This window comes from Carex rostrata, chromosome 11 (assembly GCF_964058835.1).
Source record: "Carex rostrata chromosome 11, lpCarRost1.2, whole genome shotgun sequence".
In the NCBI taxonomy this organism is placed as follows: domain Eukaryota; kingdom Viridiplantae; phylum Streptophyta; class Magnoliopsida; order Poales; family Cyperaceae; genus Carex; species Carex rostrata.
The window spans coordinates 1,051,000-1,070,195 of NC_135928.1; the positions used below are offsets into that span (position 1 = coordinate 1,051,000).

A 19,196-nucleotide genomic window follows, 5' to 3' on the forward strand; every position below is an offset into this window, starting at 1 on the left:
ATTTCTTTACATGATTGATAGAATAAAGTCTAATTATGTGTATACCTTAATTATAAAGTTTTCCTAAATTAAATTGCATCACCCCTGTGAAACCGTCTTCTTCTAAATTAAAAACCCACCTCCATTTTCAAATCTTTTGTATGTAACCCCTGATGACGCCTCCCTAATCAAATTTGAGTTTAAACCTCTTCTCAAAACCTACCCCATCTTTTAATTGAATATTAACCCCTCCTCTGCTGTATCTCTCCCTCTCTCTATCTTCCTTCACAACCAATCAAGGGAACTCCAAAAATAAATAAATCATAATCTTGTAAAAATCAAATTGAAGCCCCGATTTTGTGTTGAAAATTTCTACAACTAAAGTACTATCAACTTTGATATTTTTTCTATAAGTTTCATTGATTAGAATATGATAAGTTGATATATTAGTTACAATAAATTATTGTTCCTAGATTGAGAAATTTATGCTTAGAATTTCTTTAATTAAAATCTGAAAATTTAAACTGTTGGTAAGAATTTCTTTAGTCATATTATAATCTGAAATTTAATTTATATATAACAATTTCTTTAATTAATTATATCAAAATCTGAGAATTTCTGCATAGTTTATTGATTTGAAACTCTTTTTCTCAATTTAATTGAATGTAATACAATTCGGGCATTTCAGTTGTTCTCTTAAAAGATGTTAAATTTCTTTTGTTTCTATCATCAAATTTTATAATATGAAAGTTAAGTTTCGGTTATTGAAGTTTAGTTACCCTATTCTTTCAACAACATATTTATAATCAAGTTTACATTTGCAATTATGTAGATTCAATTTTTGTTGTTAGTTTTCGACAATTTGGAAAACACCTTCAGTAATAAATTAAAAGATATATTTCTTTAATTATAGTTACTCATGTAACAGATGTGTACAAATGATTATATTTAGGACCCTGATAACAATCCCCGCAGGTCTATCCCCGCAAAAAACCCCGCACAAACTGCCAAAAATATCATGGGGGGACCGCTCAATAATTAATACTCCGCAGAAACTGTTAGTATTTAACTTGAAGCATCAAAGTATTTATCCTCGATTTTCAAAGTATTAATCCCTATGCAATGATCTCTATTTATGAAAGAATAAATCAATTCATTAATTGTCCCCGCACAAAATTTCCTTTTTTTTTGAATCATCCCCGCACAACTGGGGACCATTAAACATGGGGGGACCACTCAATCATTAATGAACGTTTAAAAAACTGTTAGTATTGAACTTGAAGCATCGAAGTATTTAACTTGAATTTGTCAGGTATTAAACCCTATGCAATGATCTCTATTTATGAAAGAATAAATCAATCCATTAATTGTCCCCGTACAAAAATTTTTTTTTTTGAATCGTCCCCGCACAACTGGAGACCATTAAATAAACAATTCCCTCACCCAATGATAAATACTCCGAGACATAATGATAAATATTTTATGTTACATGGGTAAATACTTTACATTATATGGATAAATACTTTATGTTACATGAATAAATATTTCTCATGCATACTTGCAACTTTCAGTAAAACATCAATGATAAATACTCTCATGCGTAATGATAAATACTTTATGTTAGATAGATAAATTCTTTGTATTGCATAGATGAATACTTCTCAGACATAATTGCAACTTACAGCAATGATAAATACTCTCAGACATAATGATAAATACTCTATGTTACATGGATAAATACTCTATGTTACAAGGATAAATACTTCGCAGAAATAATGATAAATACTTTTTTGAACATCAATTAACAGATAAGCATTATTAACGGAAATTGTTTTTAGATAACAGTATAATTAATGCAGAGATTGTTTTTCAAGGAATAATTAATGCAGGAATTGATATTAGAGGAAGGCATAATTAATGCGGGGATGAGAGTGGGGGGTTTCTTATAATTAGTGGGGGGATAAAAGGAAACTTTTAGGGAAATTAGTGGGGGGATATATGGCAGTTAAGGGAGAGAGAGAGTGCGGGAAAAATGGGGAGATGAGAGTGGGGGGTTTGTTATAATTATTCTTATATTTATTTCTAGAGTTATGATACACCTTACTAAGATTTCATATATGTTATGTTTTCTTTAGTTGACCCTAGTTGATTTTATATAAAATAATATTAAAATATCATCTCTAACTGAAAATTTCAGATTTGTTTGCAATAATATTTAAAATAATATTATGACTGTAACTTATAACGCTAATAAAGTTTCGGATATTGTTTTTGATTCGTTTGACCTTCAGATGCGCTTTATTTTTTCTCTTTTGATTAATTCCTCCAAGATACCAAATTATGTGAGATGCGCATATTAGAAAATGTTTATTCATTATCTTTGTTGGTCATATAAATTGTTAAAGAAAACATCTTAAATTTCACCGAATTAATTTTATAAATCATACAATGATTAATGATTTTGATTATCAGAGACTTATTTTTTTTATTGCCTCTATTATTTTAATTAAGAGTAAATTTTATTATCATAGATTTTGAAACTTTATTCACTGATGACTCTATAATTATTTTATTGTAAGAAGTCTAGTTTTGAATTTTACGGGAATTTCAGAGTAGCGATTATATTTCTAATATTTTTTTTCAACTTATGATGGCTAGGGGACAACCTAGGAGACCACTACCAGCAGCCCATTCCCGTGAACAGCATGTACTATTTCAGTCCTTTATTAAGAATGAGTCACAGTGAACACTGAGTCTCACTGGCATCCTAAGAGGTACTTGATTTTTTTATTTTTTTAAGTTTAAATTTTTTTCAAGTTCTCGTATTTTCAGGTTTTTATGTTGTTTTCTTTTTTCAACGCAGAGTGAGGACACTGTAGATACTAGGAGTCGGTTTTATGGTATGCAGTACTACTCGCAGATGGACCTGTATCTACGAAATTTGGGGTTGTACCATTTAGTCGATATTATGGAGGAAGAGACTAAGGCCATTAATGGGTCTCTCATTGCAAGACTAGTGAAGCGATGACGCTCCGAGACGCACACGTTCCACTTACCGTTTGGAGAGATGACAGTGACTCTCTAGGATGTGAGTGCCTTATCGGGTTTGCCCATCCAGGGTGAGCCCGTTGGTGGCATATCTGACCCCACTGATGAGAACACGATTAATGCCAGGCTCGTAGAGCTGTTGTGAGCCCGTTGGTGGCATATTTTCGCATTAGCCGTATCTAGCGAGGGCTCACAATTGGGAGGCCTCTGGTAGCGGGACTCAGCCTGACTATGCGTCATAGCTTGCGGATTCCATGTTCCATCCCCCCCGCCACTGCCAGCTACCCACACGACCGAGGATCCATGGAATAGAGCACTCACGATGAGCATAGAGGCCGAGCCCGAGAATGAGATTACACCAGCTCGCAGAGCACAGGAAGGAGAACTACAGTGGATTGATTGGCATGTCCGGAATTTCAGTAGGGAAAATAGGGATAGAGCACCTAACCGATGTACCCTTTCATGTTTCCATTGATTGATAGTTTTTTTTTATTGTTTTAGTTTAGTTTAGCTATGTTATATTTTATTATGTTTGAGTTTAGTTTTATAGTTTTTGTTTTAGTGCAGTTTAGTTTCCTTATATTTTATTATTCTTTGGGTTGAGATATGTTATATGTTTTTATCATTTTATGATAGTATTTATACAACAAAAAAACACTAAATTATACAACTAAATTATATAACAAAATTATACATAAAAAAAAACACTTGTTAAGTTCGCAAAGTTAAACAAAAAAATAAAATTAATAACAACAATAGGACATGCTTTAAAAATAACAAAAATTAAAAAATTAAATAGAATAAAAAAAACTAAATGTATTGCAATAAATATGGTTCAAAAATTACAAAAATAAATGCTTCATTCCTTTGTTTCAGCCTCTTTTTTGACTAGGAATAACCTATTTTGGTTCTGGCTAAACTATAGGTTTTTCTGCACATTAGTTTCGGCCCCTATTTTGGCCAGGAACAAGATGTTTCAGTTCTGGCCAAACCATACCATTTTCTGCACTATCCAGGAACATAACCTTCTTTAGCAGTTTGGGCAATTTTTGAGAGCTGATATCTCACGATCTGTTTGGAGATTTGGTATAAAACTTCACAGTCTTATTATACAATGTCAAGACTAAATGTCGGTCAATTTTCACAATTTTCGAAGATGTTTTGCTATGTTAACCAGAAGTACAAAGTTGGGCCCAGAGAACCTCCTTTAGCAGTTTGGGCAATTTTTGAGAGCTAATATCTCACGACCTGTTTGAAGATTTTTTACGAAACTTCACAGTCTTATTATACAATGTCAAGATTGAATGTTGGTCAATTGTCATAATTTTTGGGGATGTTTTGCTATGTTAACCAGAGGTGCAAAGTTGGGCTCAGAGAACCTCCTTTAGCAGTCCGGGTAATTTTTGAGAGCTGATATGTCACGATCTGTTTGGAGATTTTTTATGAAATTTCAGTCTTGTCATACGTTGTCAAGACTGTATGTCAGTTAATTTTCATGATTTTTGGATATGTTTTACTATGTTAACCAGATGTGCAAATTTGGGCTCATAGTGCACTCCTTTAGCAGTTCGGGCAATTTTTGAGAGCTGATATCTCACGATCTGTTTGGAGATTTTTTTATGAAATTTCACAGTCTTGTTATACGATGTCATTACTGCATGTCGGTCAATTTTCACGATTTTTGAAGATGTTTTGTTATGTTAATCAGAGGTGTAAAATTGGACTTAGAGTGCAAATTTTTAGACCCGGGCCGCAAATTGTTTCCGCGGGTGAGAATTAAAATTTCAGGCCGCAAATTTTTTCAACGATTTGGATATTTTTAAAATTTCACCTGGAACCTGGTTATTTTTATTAAATTATTTTATAAAATTAATATTTTTAAAAAACTCGGTTGGCGTCCCTAATCTTTACCAAGCACGTGTTTCTTATTTTTATAAAAAATATTTGTATTTAATTACAAATTATTTGTATCTTATGTTATCTGGAATAATAACTTACAAGTTGGATTTTACTTATTCGACAATTTTGTTTTATTTAAACTCTAACTTGTGAATGTATTTTCCTTTTTATGCAAGTATTCATGGTATACCTAGGAATAATTTGTAAGTATGTGTTCGCTTACAAAAGTATGCTACAAAGTTTCAGGTACAGCTAGCTGTACCAGTTTAAACCTTGAATCTACTCTCGTCTAAGACTGCAAGTGCACAGTCATACCCGTATAGTATAATAAGGTATCGATCCTCAGGGACGGTACAATTCGAGTTCTAAATTCTTACTAATATGAGTTAGGTACTAGAAGTGTGAAAAGTTGGGTTTGGTTTGTTTATATTTTCCTAATTTCGAGCGACAATTCAATTAACAGTAAATGAAAGCAATTAAAGGTTTTGGTTTTGAACAATGATAAAAGGCGTTCCCAGGATCTCAGGTTTCATCCCAAACTTTGCCTTCTCTGGACCTATCATGCGACTCGCATCATCTCTGATGCGGGTCGCATGGCCCTTGAGCAGAGCTGACATGTGTTCGTATCTAAGTTGATTTCTTGTGCGAGGCTTCAACCTGTAGCTCTCACCTACTGGTATCTAACCTAAATTGATTGTCTGGTTTGCTAGAAGTATCCACAACCTTTCGATAATGGAAAGTTCACCTCTCGGCTACTATTGATCATAAATCTACTTCAAATACTCAATCACAATTGCAAGAAACATCAATGTCAAATTACTAGAAGAGATGCTATAGACAATCAAGAATCAATCAAGCAATCAAAATCAAGCAATCAATGAATACTCAAACAAAGAATCACACAAGTTCAAACTTAGATCAAAACAACATGCAACTCAAAGACAAAGTTTAGAGACTACATCCTAACCCTAGGAACTAAAGATCTACTCAAACATGATAAAAGAAAGCATAAAAGAGGGGAGAAGAGAAGAGATCATGATGAAGCTCGAAGATCCAAGGTGGATTGGAGAGGATCTTGCAATCTTCTCTTCTTCTCCAAGCGATCTCCAATCTCTCTCTTCTTTCTTGATCAACACTCCAATTCTTGAGGTTTTGAATCTTCAAATTCGGAACTCCCTCCCTGGTAGCAGGGGTGGTCTATTTATAGACATTTCAAAACGTGTGCTTCAATTCTGGGCCTTAATTGGGCCTTTGCTGTCTGCTCTAGAAGCTCGCGATGCGACCCTCATCAGGTCTGATGCTACCTGCATCGACTCTGATGAGGGTCGCGTCAGATGTGATGAGGGTCGCGTCAGATGTGATGAGGGTCGCGTCAGATGTGATGAGGGTCGCATCAGATGTCTCAGAATTCAGTAACTTCCCTGATTTCGCCCGTTTTCTGCAAAATAAGAATGAAATCGCAGCAGTACTACATTCTATGAATATTCAATGTAAAATACGCGATTTGGTGGTTTAAAACGCAGATTTTGGTACAAGAATTGGTCGGAACATTAGATCAAATATGGAGATATCAGTATGCATTTTAGGATGTAAATAAAAAGTCAATAACATAGAATACAATAATAATTTCTCTATTTTTCCAAGTTATTAGCAAGTTAAAATCGCTTTATAGTAGGGTGAAAACGAAGCAGATTCGGAACGGATAATGCTAATGCCATATCTGTATTCGCCTTTTAATGAGTGGATTCGGATACGGATACGGATAATGCTAATACCATATCTGTATCTGCCTTTCAAAACGAACCAAATTTATCATAAACGGATATTGATACGGAGCGAATAATCTACGAATACGGATGTTAAACGCATAATTGTCGTATAATTGAGCTATATACTTTAAGATACAAAAAAAAAATGATAAATGAAAAGTTACAATTAACTAATAAAAATAATATAAAAGATAAAAAAATGTTTGTTGTTGTCTTGAAATAAGAGCTAAAATTAATTTAACGGTGGCTAAAAGTAGACTACAATCCCATGCTAAAGTCTTGAATGAAAAAGAATGGAGAGTGAAAAAATAGAGGTAAAAAAGAGAAAATAATGTTCTTGTAGAACCATCACCAGCAAAAAAAATATTAAATTGAAAACTGGATCGTATTATCATTTATCCGACAAACAAGACTAAAATTAATATAGAATAATTATATAACAACTTCTATCTGGAGCAGTGAAGTCGGAGCCGATTGGGAACAATTTCAAATTCGAATACATCCGGATATCTGCTCCGTTTACACCTTCATGAAACTATCCGGATACGGAGCGGATTATTTGTACCTGTTTACACCCCTATTTTATAGAGACAACTTAAGAGTAGAACTAGGGTATTCTTAAGTTCACCAAGCCTCTTTGTGAACTCAAGTCGAAAACCTATCAAATCGGTTTCAAATGACGAATATGAACCATTGAAACCTTCGTACCTTACGAGTAATGCGTCTACATATAAAAATTTTAAACATTCAGATTAATATAGTATAAAGTCAATCGGTCAAAATTAGAAAGTTAATAAATTAATTTTAATGCTTCATTTTTTTGAATGTTTTTCACTTTATATTAAATTAATTTAAATTTTTAAAATTTTTACATGCAGACACATCACTTATAAAGTATACTAGTTTTAACGGTTTAAATTCGTCATTTGAAATCTACTTGTTGAATTTTAGACTTGAGTTATCATGGACTTGGTGAACTTAAAGCACGCTAGCTCTACCTGGCAACTTAAAACTTTATTTTTCTGAAAAATTAAGACATTTTGAATTGAAAATATCCAGCAGGCCAATGGTAAATACATTTTAACTGTTTTTAAAGTTTATTTTATGCGTTCACCGTACGTCAAGTTGCATCGTGACCCAGGACTGTAACAGAGAATATAATGATCTGTTGTACCTAAAAGGCTATGGCCAAGAAATAGACTTAGCATTCTCTGTGCTGTGAGTCACTGATATTAATTCCTAGTTGGCTAGTTCAAGAAAATACACTATATATGAGTCTACCTTTGACCCGCCATATGGTACGGTTATTGTTATTGGTTCGTAGGAAATCCTGCACTTTCAGAGATTGTTTGTTGTAATTTTTTATGGGTCAAGTGACAAGCTCTCAGGCCTCAGCCTCTCAGCAGGGAGAGAGACTTTTGAGGAAATTGCATGCATCTTTTCAATGTCTGGTACATTTATGTGGGGGTGTGGGGACCATTGTCACCATCCTATCTTCTCAAAGTAATTTCATTTCAGTACTGTTACTGTTGTAACAGCACACTGTGTTCCCTGGTTTCAATTTCTTTCATCATTCCTGCCTTATCAAGCCAATTTTAAAGTTCTCCCTTTGAAGACAAGAACTATTTATTCATTATTTCTTTCTCCGGGGCAAAACTTGCTAGGCTAATATAAAATTTCCACATATCTTAAAGAGAGGAAAAAAAAAAAAAAAGTGGATAAAACGAAGATCACACAAAGAACTGTTGTTTTATTATAGGGGAACTTTTTACTGGTTAATCTAAAGGTGCGCTCTTATTCCATGAAAGAAATGCGTGCGTTGAGATTTGACATCTTGACATAAGCATTGGGTGGCTCAAGGTGGAGCTTGGCAGCACGGGCACATGGCGAATTTACAAAAAACAACCAAGATAACCATTTGATTAGAGATCATTTGTTGCATTTAATATTATAAAACTTCAACAATATATTTTATATACTTTACTTAGTTACAAAAATTGTTAAAATAAAATTGTTCAAACTTGAAATTTTTTATTCAAGTAACAAAATTATTGAAGAAACATTAAAGAAGGGTACAAAAAGGAAAGAAGGGTTACATGGAAGTTGCAACAGAAGATCTGCGCATGTAAATCCAAATAATAATAAAGAGAAGATACCAATGCAGTGGCTGAAGAGTCTGTTGGTCCGTACGAAGAGGAGACGAGTAATGCTTGCGTTGCTCCCATGTGCGCACAGATCTGGCAGTCCAATCAGAGGTGGCGCCTCGTCTCTTTCTGAAACATTACCTAATACCTACACCTGTTCTTAAGTCTTAACACACCGATGCAGTTTAAGATGAGATGGTTCCCGATGGACCGGGTCTGTGGAGGTGTTGACATTATTGCGGGGCTCTTTTCTGGGAAGATGGGAGGGAACATGGACACTGTCCTTTGACACATAAGCCTCTGTCTCTGTGTCCTTGGGATTGGATCTGGTGTTCAGTTCCAAACAGCATCGGTTTTAACCATCAGCCATCAGGGATTCAGGGATAATAACCAGAGAGCAATTTTCGTCAAAATAGAATAGAATAAACAGCATGTATTGTTTTTGGGCCTAAACGCACAAATTGAAACTGGTTTGAAAAATAAATTTGAAGAGGGCTGAATGTGTGGATTTTGGGCTTTACGATTTTAAATTGTATTTCTTGGGCCTTGCAAGGAATATTGTAGCTAAAAAGGTACCCATTAGAAGTAACTATAGGAAAGAAAAGAAAGCCAGATGCCATTTTGGATTACTGTTGCATCTGTTCCTATTTTCAGTACATATTTTGTCGTAGCTGAACATAGAAGTCCTTCATTCTTTGAAGTATGTGCATTGGAACTTGCAAAGCAAATCTTTTTTTAGGATTGTCTACCGCCTTTTTTTATATAAAATACAAGAGCGCATTCGGACTTCGGAGCCCAAGAAAAAGGGAGATTAATTTCCTCAATATATCATCTCCTTGGCTTCCTGATAGCTTAAAATTTGGAAAATTAGTAGCAAAAGAACAAGCGTCCCTTTCTCTGACTACCAGCACCGGCATCCTTCTCTGCAGAAGCCAAATATGATCAGTGAGAAACAAGGGGGAATGTATATAATGTCATAATCAAAGTCCTACCATCAAACCAATGAGGCAAATTAAGAGGCTTCCAGAAGTTCTTAGAAGGCCACAGAATTGGATTGAAGCCATACCCCACATTCCTTGGAGAGACATTTTGCCAGTCTTCTGGTTATTTGTTTTTATTGCAGTCTGTGTCCTAGGAATATAATTGTATCTTTACTTGCATTATTCAAACATCCATATTCAAGGAATATGATTGTATTTTAGTTGTTAATAAAAATTAATTACTGGAGTTATTAAAAGTATAATTCCATCATCTAAACAAAGAGACGTTTTTCTTTTTTGGTGGATATTTTAGAGAGCTAGATAGGTGATGTATTTACGAACCCAGATACATGACAAATTTGGAACTTGTGATTATTGTAAGATAAATGAATTATCCATATCACAAAAATATAAACATGGTTTCAAGATTACGTATTAAAAAAAATAAAGAAAATGCAACTGTATTTCTATATGATCTAAGTGTACTTATTTTCCACTATTTCTCAAGATACAAGGATGTTTGAAGAGAAACAGTGTTGTCAGCCCTATGAAGTTCTAACAGTAAATTCACAAAGCATATGCGGGTAAAATAAAGCTAAATGCAAACACCTGTTTTTCATATTGCACATAAAATCAGCAATATCTTTCTTCACGGTTCTTGAAACTCTATCAAAATTTTATCCATTTCAGGTTGATGCCTTCTAACCTGCAAATAACATATTCAAATGTGTGAAAACAGTATAACACCTCCTTGGTACCATACTGACGGTGAAATTTGGCTTATCAAAAAAGGAAAGAAAAGGTCACAACTGTACAAAATCTGAACCTGAAATTACCAGATGAGAACCATTGACTTGGCTAACTTCGACTGGGTAATAACTGAACCAAAATCAACCAAAAAAATCCCAAACATGACAGGCCTTGACTCTTCAAGTAACAAAACCTTTAAACCGCCCAACCGGAAGTCTGAATCAGGGCTGTTCGGCAAGGGTAGTAGGATTAAACTTTAATTCACGCTAAGGATATCACGTTCTGTTGTCTTAAGGAGGCTTAATCCATGGGTAGAGGTACCTTAAGACCCCGGGCAAGAGATCAAGATTTCGGGCAGAATGAGGCTAAAGGAGATGACCTTGATCCTCAATAAGGAACCGATGTTCGGGAGGATTAAGTAACTAAGGAAGCTAATGGAGCCTTAAGGAGATCTAAGGAGGTTTAATCCCTCCTTGCCAAACAGCATGCACTCTCAACTACATTAATCAAAATAATAACCAGAAATGATCAAGATCTCATAACAAGTAGTGCAAAACAGACACAAACATCAACTGACCTGCAAGACCTGTGAGAAGTATAAAGTTGTATTGTACCTTAATATGAGCCATAGAGAGAAGCATGTGAGATGCGGTATAAACATAGTCCGAATTCTCAATCTTTTTTTCCACAAAATATATCACTTCAGATACTCCTGACTACAAAACAAACAAACAAACAAAAATATATTTTACAGAACTTTTGGATGAAAATGGATCAGATAGCAACAAAGAATGTGCACATGGATCAACATAAAAGCCGATGCATCAGTATCACCCATGCAACCTACAATGACTTCACTATTCTGGCTGAAATGCCTCTTAATTTGTTTAGACAAAAGAAACACAAGAAGTACAAGTACCTGAATTATAATCTTAGCACACTCGTTGCATGGAAACATGGTAACATACAATTTCTGCACATATAGTAGAACAAAAATGAGATACTTCTAGAAAAATGCAAGTCTGGATTGAATAAAAGAATAGTCTAAGAATGCATTTTCCAATTGAAAGGAGTCAAAGGCCTATGGTTCCATCCCTGTGTTCAAACTAACACCTAAGCCCTAATAATTAGCTATGGAATAAAGTAAAAGGACTTGGTTGAAATAAAAGTAAAACATTTGGGAGGTAGGATGAGGAAATGTATAGTAAAAAGGACAAAAGCATAAACTATTCCAGAAAATTAGAGGATAAAAAAATTGACCTGCCCAGCAGCAGATGCATGGTTTGTGTTAAGGATAGCATTTACCTCAGCATGAACTACATAACTACACAAATTTAAAATATACATCAACAGAAAATAATCTTCTAAGGACCATAAATCCATCATGCATACCCCCACCAAATTCTATAATGTAACCTTTTCAAAACCAAGAACATCATGTACCCTCAAAACATGGCAAAATTACACACCATGCACAATCCTACCATCTGGAATCGACAAAAAGAGAAAAATAAAACCTGCTATCTCTCCTACTGTTCATGTCCCCCGTGTCCATCAACTGGTGCCCCTTTCTCATTTTTTCTCTTTACACAAAAAAAAAACAGGAAAAGGGGCGCTAATCCGGATAACTTTTGAAAATACAAGGGAACGGTATAGGAGACAGATCCTTTGTATTATTATTTCAGGGATGGACATGATCTTCTCAGGGAGCTATCAAAATGTTGCGCATATAGAGAGTGATATAGATCACATTTAACAGTTTTCAAACTTGTTTCTACATTTTTAGTTATTAACTTCAACAAGGCATTTAAGCTCTCGTGAAAATATATTGTTTATGAAAAATTGAAAAGTAAACTAGATTACCAGACTGATAAGAAAAAAACACTTACGGAAATTTTGTCTCAAGTGGATCTCCTCTCAAAGATTTCTAAAACAACAAGGGAAAAATTATAATTTAACAGCTATAATTTTTTTCTTAGGAAAAGCTCCTTGAGCTGGTACCAGTACACTTCAGAACCAACTACTTTGCATTTCTATGATGCATGTGGCCAATGTACAATTTAGCAAGGACCCTTGATAACTTTAAGATAACATTAAAACTGTTGAGTGTATTTGCAAATAGGCAAAACCGACCATAAAAAAAATTACTGAAAGCAAAAGTAGTTCAACTTTTAAGAGGTTCTTGTAGAATTATTTCAGAAGGAAAGATGAAAATGACCTTGGCCCAAGGAAGCTTGTCATCAGAACAGCCTCTTGGAAACCCATTATATCCAATCCCTGACTAAACAAAATTAATGACATTAGAAACCCAAACGAGATTATATATACTATATGATAATCAAGTTTAGGGGAACTATTTTCTGTGGTAGCAAATCAATTACAAGTTGTATATTTATCTGGCATGGTACAACAGGAAGACTGTTTATGTCAGTACCTTGAAAATTTAGCACCACAAAAGTCTAGAAACATTAGTGGGCTATACTGGAAAATCACAACATGTAATAAACGGTGCTAATACACAACCTTTTGTCAAAGAGATTTTTGAAACCATTGGTCATACAAGCGTTAAACACATGTAAGAGAAATTTGATCATAATTCATAAAAAGTTTCTCTTTCAATATTCAAATGAAAGAAAAAAGAAGCAACATTTATTTCTCACCAAGAATTATTCCATTCTGGCTTACAAGGCATGCTCCAACCTACATTACGAATATAATCTTTACAGCAGGAAACTGAGATAAAGTTCAAAACATGTGGTTATATGATATATCATTACATAAATATATGTTGTTTTTTTTTATATATATCCTACAATCACATTAACACAAAGAAACATGTCTTACGTAAAGTTCTCTCAGCATTTCAACAACTTGATAACAATAGAAAAGGCAAGTTGGGTTCTAACAGATATAGCATCATATAAAGTTCAAGAGGATCAAACCTGTCTGTTTGGATCCTTGGACCGCTTGGCTGAGAGGAAAGCAATTGACATGAAATAATCATCCCATGTAACGTATCTGACACATAATTTCAAACAAAATAAAAACTGAGGAGTGATATTCAGCCACAAATAACTGAATAAGAGAGTCATTAGCGACTATGCAGGTTTTTTTCCCGTTAACCTTCAAAATAATGCACAAAAGCCCCCAACTGAACCTAAAGAAAGCGGGAAAAGAGCACTGGTGCCAGTGATACTAGTAGGGTTTAGACATGATGTAACAAAAGACTGAACCACAAAATATAACAAAAGACAACTTTGGTACAGTGGTACTAATACTACAAAATTTCACCATTTGAGGGGCTAATGTGCGAATCTGATTAATACCAAAAACAATTGAACTTAAAGATCGGAAGTAAGAAACAAGAAACCCTCTGCGTTTGGATGGATCGAAGGGATCGCACTTAGAAGGAGATGCATTGCCACAACCATTCCCGTTTTGAAGAGATGGGGGCGAATCGTTCTTCTTTGAATTGTTGCCACTGGACTTGTTAGAGGAAACTAACCGAAGAACCACAATGGAAGTTAAGGCGCCTATCAATGCGGATGAGATGGAGATCAAGGTTAGCTCTCGCGCGCTCATGGTTTTTATTTTGGAGGAAACGAGAAAGGGAAGCGGGAAAAGAGCACTGGTGCCAGTGATACTAGTACTGTAGGGTTTAGACTTTTGCAATGTTACCTTCAAATTATCATGATGTTACTTATAGGTCCCATCGGCAAAATAGAGAGATTTTTTTAAGAGAAGTTCTCAAATTATCATGTTGTAGTGACAGTGTTGTACTTGTACACATTTCAAACATGCATGGCTGCTTCTCCAACTCGAAAAGAAGTGATGTGTTAAAGTAATTGTGCATCTCCAACTCGGAGTAGCATAGGCGATAGAATAGTTGCGGCGATTTTTATTAATATCCCTAAAACAAATCAAAATTTTAAAAATGCCCCTGCTCCCAATTTTTTTTTAAAAATGCCCTGACCGCCTGGGCCCAGGGCGGCCCAAAATACCCTGTGAGGCGCCACCCCCTGGGGCGCCCCATAAGGCAAGTGAGGCGCCATCCCTAAGGGCGCCCCATGGTTTTTTTGTTTTTTGTTTTTTTTTATATAGATCTTATAATTTTGATTTGAAGAATTTTGTGAAGAAAAACGGATTAAAATTCATAATAAATCCAGGAATTTAAAATTGAAATACATTACTAAATAATACAGTACCGTCGAGTCCATAGAAAAAGGTAACATAAAATTCATACAGCAACAACCAGTTCAAATATCAATTATACAAACCGTTACAGTTAAAACATAAAATACTACAACAACATACAATTGGGGTCTAAGCCTTACGAGACGAGGAGCTTGCTCCCTTTTTTTCCTCAGCCCGACGGACGCACGCAGGACACTCCCACGTAGTGAGACGAGCGTCGTTCAGCAGATCTGCATGCGGGTCCATGCAATTGGGATGAACAGCTTTGCCACATTTATAACAGAAGAACATATCCACCATATCTCCGTTCAGCTCACATAAGCAGCACTGTCCCCATCCAGGTGGAGGGACCCTGTCCACCCAGCCTTCCATCAGCATTTTTCTAATTGATGGATCAAGAGTGCTCAGAAATGCTTCTTTATTTTTGGGTGAAAACAATCTTTCCAAATTCCTCATCGCGTAGGCTTCAACCGTCCAAAAATTATTAATGAGTGCTCTTTTTGCTTCGCATTCGGTTTCAGTTCTTCCTCTATTTTTTCCAACTTTGGGTGCCATTATAACTAGGGTTTCAAGTGACAGCAATTGATTAGGAAGGCTAATTATGTGCGTAATTAAATACTAACTGTACAGTAATCAACGGCTAATTAGAAAATAATTAGAAAATATATAAAAAATAATTGAAATAAATATTTTAAAAATAATTAAAAGAAATATTTTAAAAATAATTAAAAGAAATATTTAAAAAATAATTACCAAAAATATTTAAAGAATAATTTAAAAAATATTTAAATTACTTGTAGCTGTAGTTGCCCAGAAAATCGCCCGAAATCGCCCGAAATCGCCTTGAGCGCTTTCTCCCTTCTTTCTGCCTTTGAGGTGGAAGGTAGACTGATGTTGAAGTGAGAAGAGAGAGAGAAAAAACGAATAAATAGGCATCCCTAGTGGACCGCCCGTGGCCCAGGCGGTCAGGACCCTAGCAAACCGCCCCTGTCACAGGCGGTCTGCTGGGAGTGTGGGTCGCAAATAGTGAAGAAATTGTAATTACTTGAATATAATTTCTTAGTTTGAATGTAATTACTTGAAGTATATTGTTAAGCTTTTAATTATATTGTTGAACTTTAATTGTATTGTTGAACTTTAATTGTATTGTTGAACTTTAATTGTATTGTTGAACTTTAATTGTATTGTTGAACTGTGTTATAATAATGAAATGCAAAGTGCAAACAACATAATACCAACATGAACATAAAATAAAAAAACGTAATGTCAACATAATACAGCAGTCCCATAGTCAAAATACTACAGTCAGAAATATATCACAATAAACAAAAACTCTACAATCATCATCTTCGTCTCCTTCCGGATAGAGACAACCTAGGAGCCGCTACGCCCTTGCCATGCCTGTGCGGCTGCACGCGCCTCTGCGGACTCACATCTCGTAATGCATCCTCTCCCAAATCCTCCTCATCGTCCCCCATATCCTCATCCTCGTCCCCCGTATACATGTGCTGCGTACCTGTCCTGGCTGCCCATGGATCAAATCCAGCAGCTGACTCTGCATTGGCGGGCTGTGTACGCAGCTCCCATGGATCTTGCTCCCAGCTTGCAGAATACGTGGAAGGAGGCGGTGCGCCAAATAATGCAGAGACAAAGCCATCTGCAGTCTGAGATGAACTCCCACCAGCCTCAAAGTCATGCTCCATCTCCACTCCATATCGTGGTCTGTGGGAGCCATACGCCTCTGCATCTGTATCTGCCGGGTCCAGCTCATTTATGCTAAATATGGGATCGGCATTCCAACGAGGTGCTCCATCCTAGATTAAAATAATGTTAGTTTTGCTACATACAAAGAACTCTGCAACAAATAATGGTATAATTGGCGACTGACCGTGCCAAGCTCTACTGCAACTCCGTATTTATTTTTATAAGCATCCCATCCTTGGGTATTCAGCACCCAGTCGTGGAACGCCCAACCTGAGTCATCAGCTGCATAATTGGAAGTTAACTGAGTTAGAACGAACAATTCAACGAAAATACGAATATTGTGTGTGTCGTACTTTTAATATTAACTTGTAATTACCTGCAGGAGCTTGCGGCATCTCATCGCCGTAGACAGGGACTCGTTGATAATCTGGATTTCACGGTGCAGACTGTATCTCCCGCCAATTGATGTTCTCCCCAGCATCGCGCAGCATGCCAACGAGGCGGCCTTCAAAACCGCCTGTCTCCACGATTGGTGCAATGTGCTCGAGCATCTGGCATCCTATATATCGCCAAGCATCCTTCGCCATGCACGCCAAGCTGTGTCCAACTCCTCTCATAGCGGTCAACAGCTGCACACAACATGATTATGCCTACAGTAAGTAATCTGGATTTGCAATTTAAAATTAAAGTATGTTTCGGTTTTACTTACCGCGCGAGCATTGATCGGACCCCAGGGCATATAATTGCTGGATGAATCCATCAGCCTACGTCGTAGGGTCTCGCCATAATGGCCTGTCAGGTAGACTGACGGCATGCCCCATCTCTGGTACCATACGGCATATCTCAGATCCCCGGGACCAGCACCCAACGATGTAGTATCTGGCGGGCTCCATAAGTGCTGCTCCGAATGTCGAGCCCAGTTGTACTGCATGACGAAATGCTGGCTCCAGTCGACTTTAGCCTTAGTGTGTGCCGTTCTGCAAGTGCAATTAATTAGAAAGTAGAGAAACAGTGGATATATTAAAGTTAAAAATTAATTAAGTAGATGGTACTTACTTGTGGAACTTGTCGGTAGCATCCTTGCCCATCAACGGGTGCTCCAGGATGAAAGCATCCAAGCCAAACTGTCGGGATACCCGATCGGGGTAATGGTACTCCACTATCCAGAAACAGACGACCGGTCCCCGATAATACCATAGATGTGTCTGCTCTAATGTCAGCGGGCTCAGCCATCTGCGCTGATACCATGCACGATACGGAAACCAATCGATATTCCCATCTCGGAGCATCTGGAGCTGACCCCGGACATAAGAAATCCCCCTGCCCCTCTCTTCATGATCGTGATGACTGCCCCATATGGCGGCGTATGCGGGGCATCTGGCTGGCTCAGGGCCTCCCCAATCGGGATGCGGCAATGGTATGACTGGCCGGTTTATGGGCAGATGTGACCACGACCAATGCTGAAGCAGAAGCAGTGGTCCAAAGAGCTGTTTATTCTTGACCTGAAAATTTAACTTACAATTAAATCTGGGTGCTTCTTATCCATCCTTCAATAACAACGTATATTAATACAGACTTACCAGACAAGCATAAAAGAGGCCTCTGTATAAGTGGGCGAGGACAGCTCCACCCCAGTTCCATCTCGATTCTTTCTCCAGGTCCCTCAGCAGGGAGAGGTACATCATCGGAACCGCGTCACTGCTGGAATCCTCGAACATGACAGCACCGCACAAATCCAGCACATATGCTCTAGTATACCTGCAATATAAAATAATCAATGTAAATAATTGAGACTGTTGAGCAACTACTAAGTTAATTTAAAGAGTGTAATAGTACCTCCTGACCGCCTCAATGTCATCAGTATCAACATCTATCTGATTCTGGAAGAAGTGAGACCGGAGTGCCTTTAGAGAAATGCAGTACCCGGAATAACGAAACTGCTCCTCCTTCCCCTTCTTCTTCTTATATTTCTTCTGCAGAGTCTTCGGATCACACCCTAACAACTCCGGTATCATCCTCTGCAGCTCTGGATGGTCTGAGATGCCACCTATGGGGTCGTCATCGATACGTAAATCCCATAAGGCGCTCACATCACCAAGGGTGACTGTCATCTCCCCGACCGGGAGATGAAATGTATGAGTCTCAGGTCGCCATCTCTCCGCTAGACCCTGCATCAGAGACACATCGATCCTACTCTGCGGCATGGTGGCAAGCTGATACAAGCCGAGGTTCAAGATGTATCGCTGCATTTCTTTATGGGGGGACGTACGGAATCTCAGACCTGCGGTGCCTCACCGTAAGCATGACATCATCCTGTATTTATGATCAATTTGTCAGACTCAAATCGTGCATTTTTTTAGTAACTCAACAGAATGTCATTTTTTAAAGTATGAAAATCACATACCTCAAGAGATGCCAATGAGACGCGGTGCTTAACATGATGGGTCCATAGAAGAGGACTAAATGTGTCAGGATCATGCACACCATCTGGAAAATCGGCCTGAGACGACGGATCCGCTCCAGTCGGATCCTCAAAACCCCTACCAGTCGTATCATCATACGACGACGGGCCCTCTCCAGTCGGATCCACCGAGGACGTGCCAGCTCCACTCGGATCCACAGGATCTGCACCCTCTGCAGGCTCACCTCGTACTCCCCACCGTCTAACTCTAGGCATACTACATTTGCCAAAAAATATTAATCAAAACATACAATTTATATAAATTTTT

General features: G+C 36.9%; 1 protein-coding gene across 1 annotated transcript; it reads right to left on the reverse strand.

Annotated features, from left to right (window-relative positions):
* Window positions 1–10,177: 10,177 nt before the first annotated feature.
* On the reverse strand, window positions 10,178–14,270 carry LOC144562048 (Cytidine/deoxycytidylate deaminase family protein). Its single transcript, XM_078311178.1, has 9 exons — window positions 13,940–14,270; window positions 13,512–13,587; window positions 13,230–13,269; window positions 12,788–12,846; window positions 12,459–12,496; window positions 11,830–11,893; window positions 11,489–11,542; window positions 11,184–11,285; window positions 10,178–10,525 (listed from the first exon to the last, which is right to left on the reverse strand). The coding sequence occupies exons 1-9, from the start codon at window positions 14,149–14,151 to the stop codon at window positions 10,469–10,471; spliced, it is 702 nt and encodes a 233-aa protein (XP_078167304.1). The 5' UTR covers window positions 14,152–14,270; the 3' UTR covers window positions 10,178–10,468.
* Between the last annotated feature and the right edge of the window lie 4,926 nt (window positions 14,271–19,196).

Excerpts from the sequence above, each read along its gene's own strand:
- LOC144562048 (XM_078311178.1), bottom strand. The coding sequence starts at position 14,151 with ATGAGCGCGCGAGAGCTAACCTTGATCTCCATCTCATCCGCATTGATA. Across the intron at positions 13,588-13,939 it reads GATCCATCCAAACGCAGAGG|ATACGTTACATGGGATGATT; the intron begins GTTTCTTGTTTC and ends ATTATGTGTCAG. Across the intron at positions 11,543-11,829 it reads ATGCATCTGCTGCTGGGCAG|AAATTGTATGTTACCATGTT; the intron begins GTCAATTTTTTT and ends CTATATGTGCAG.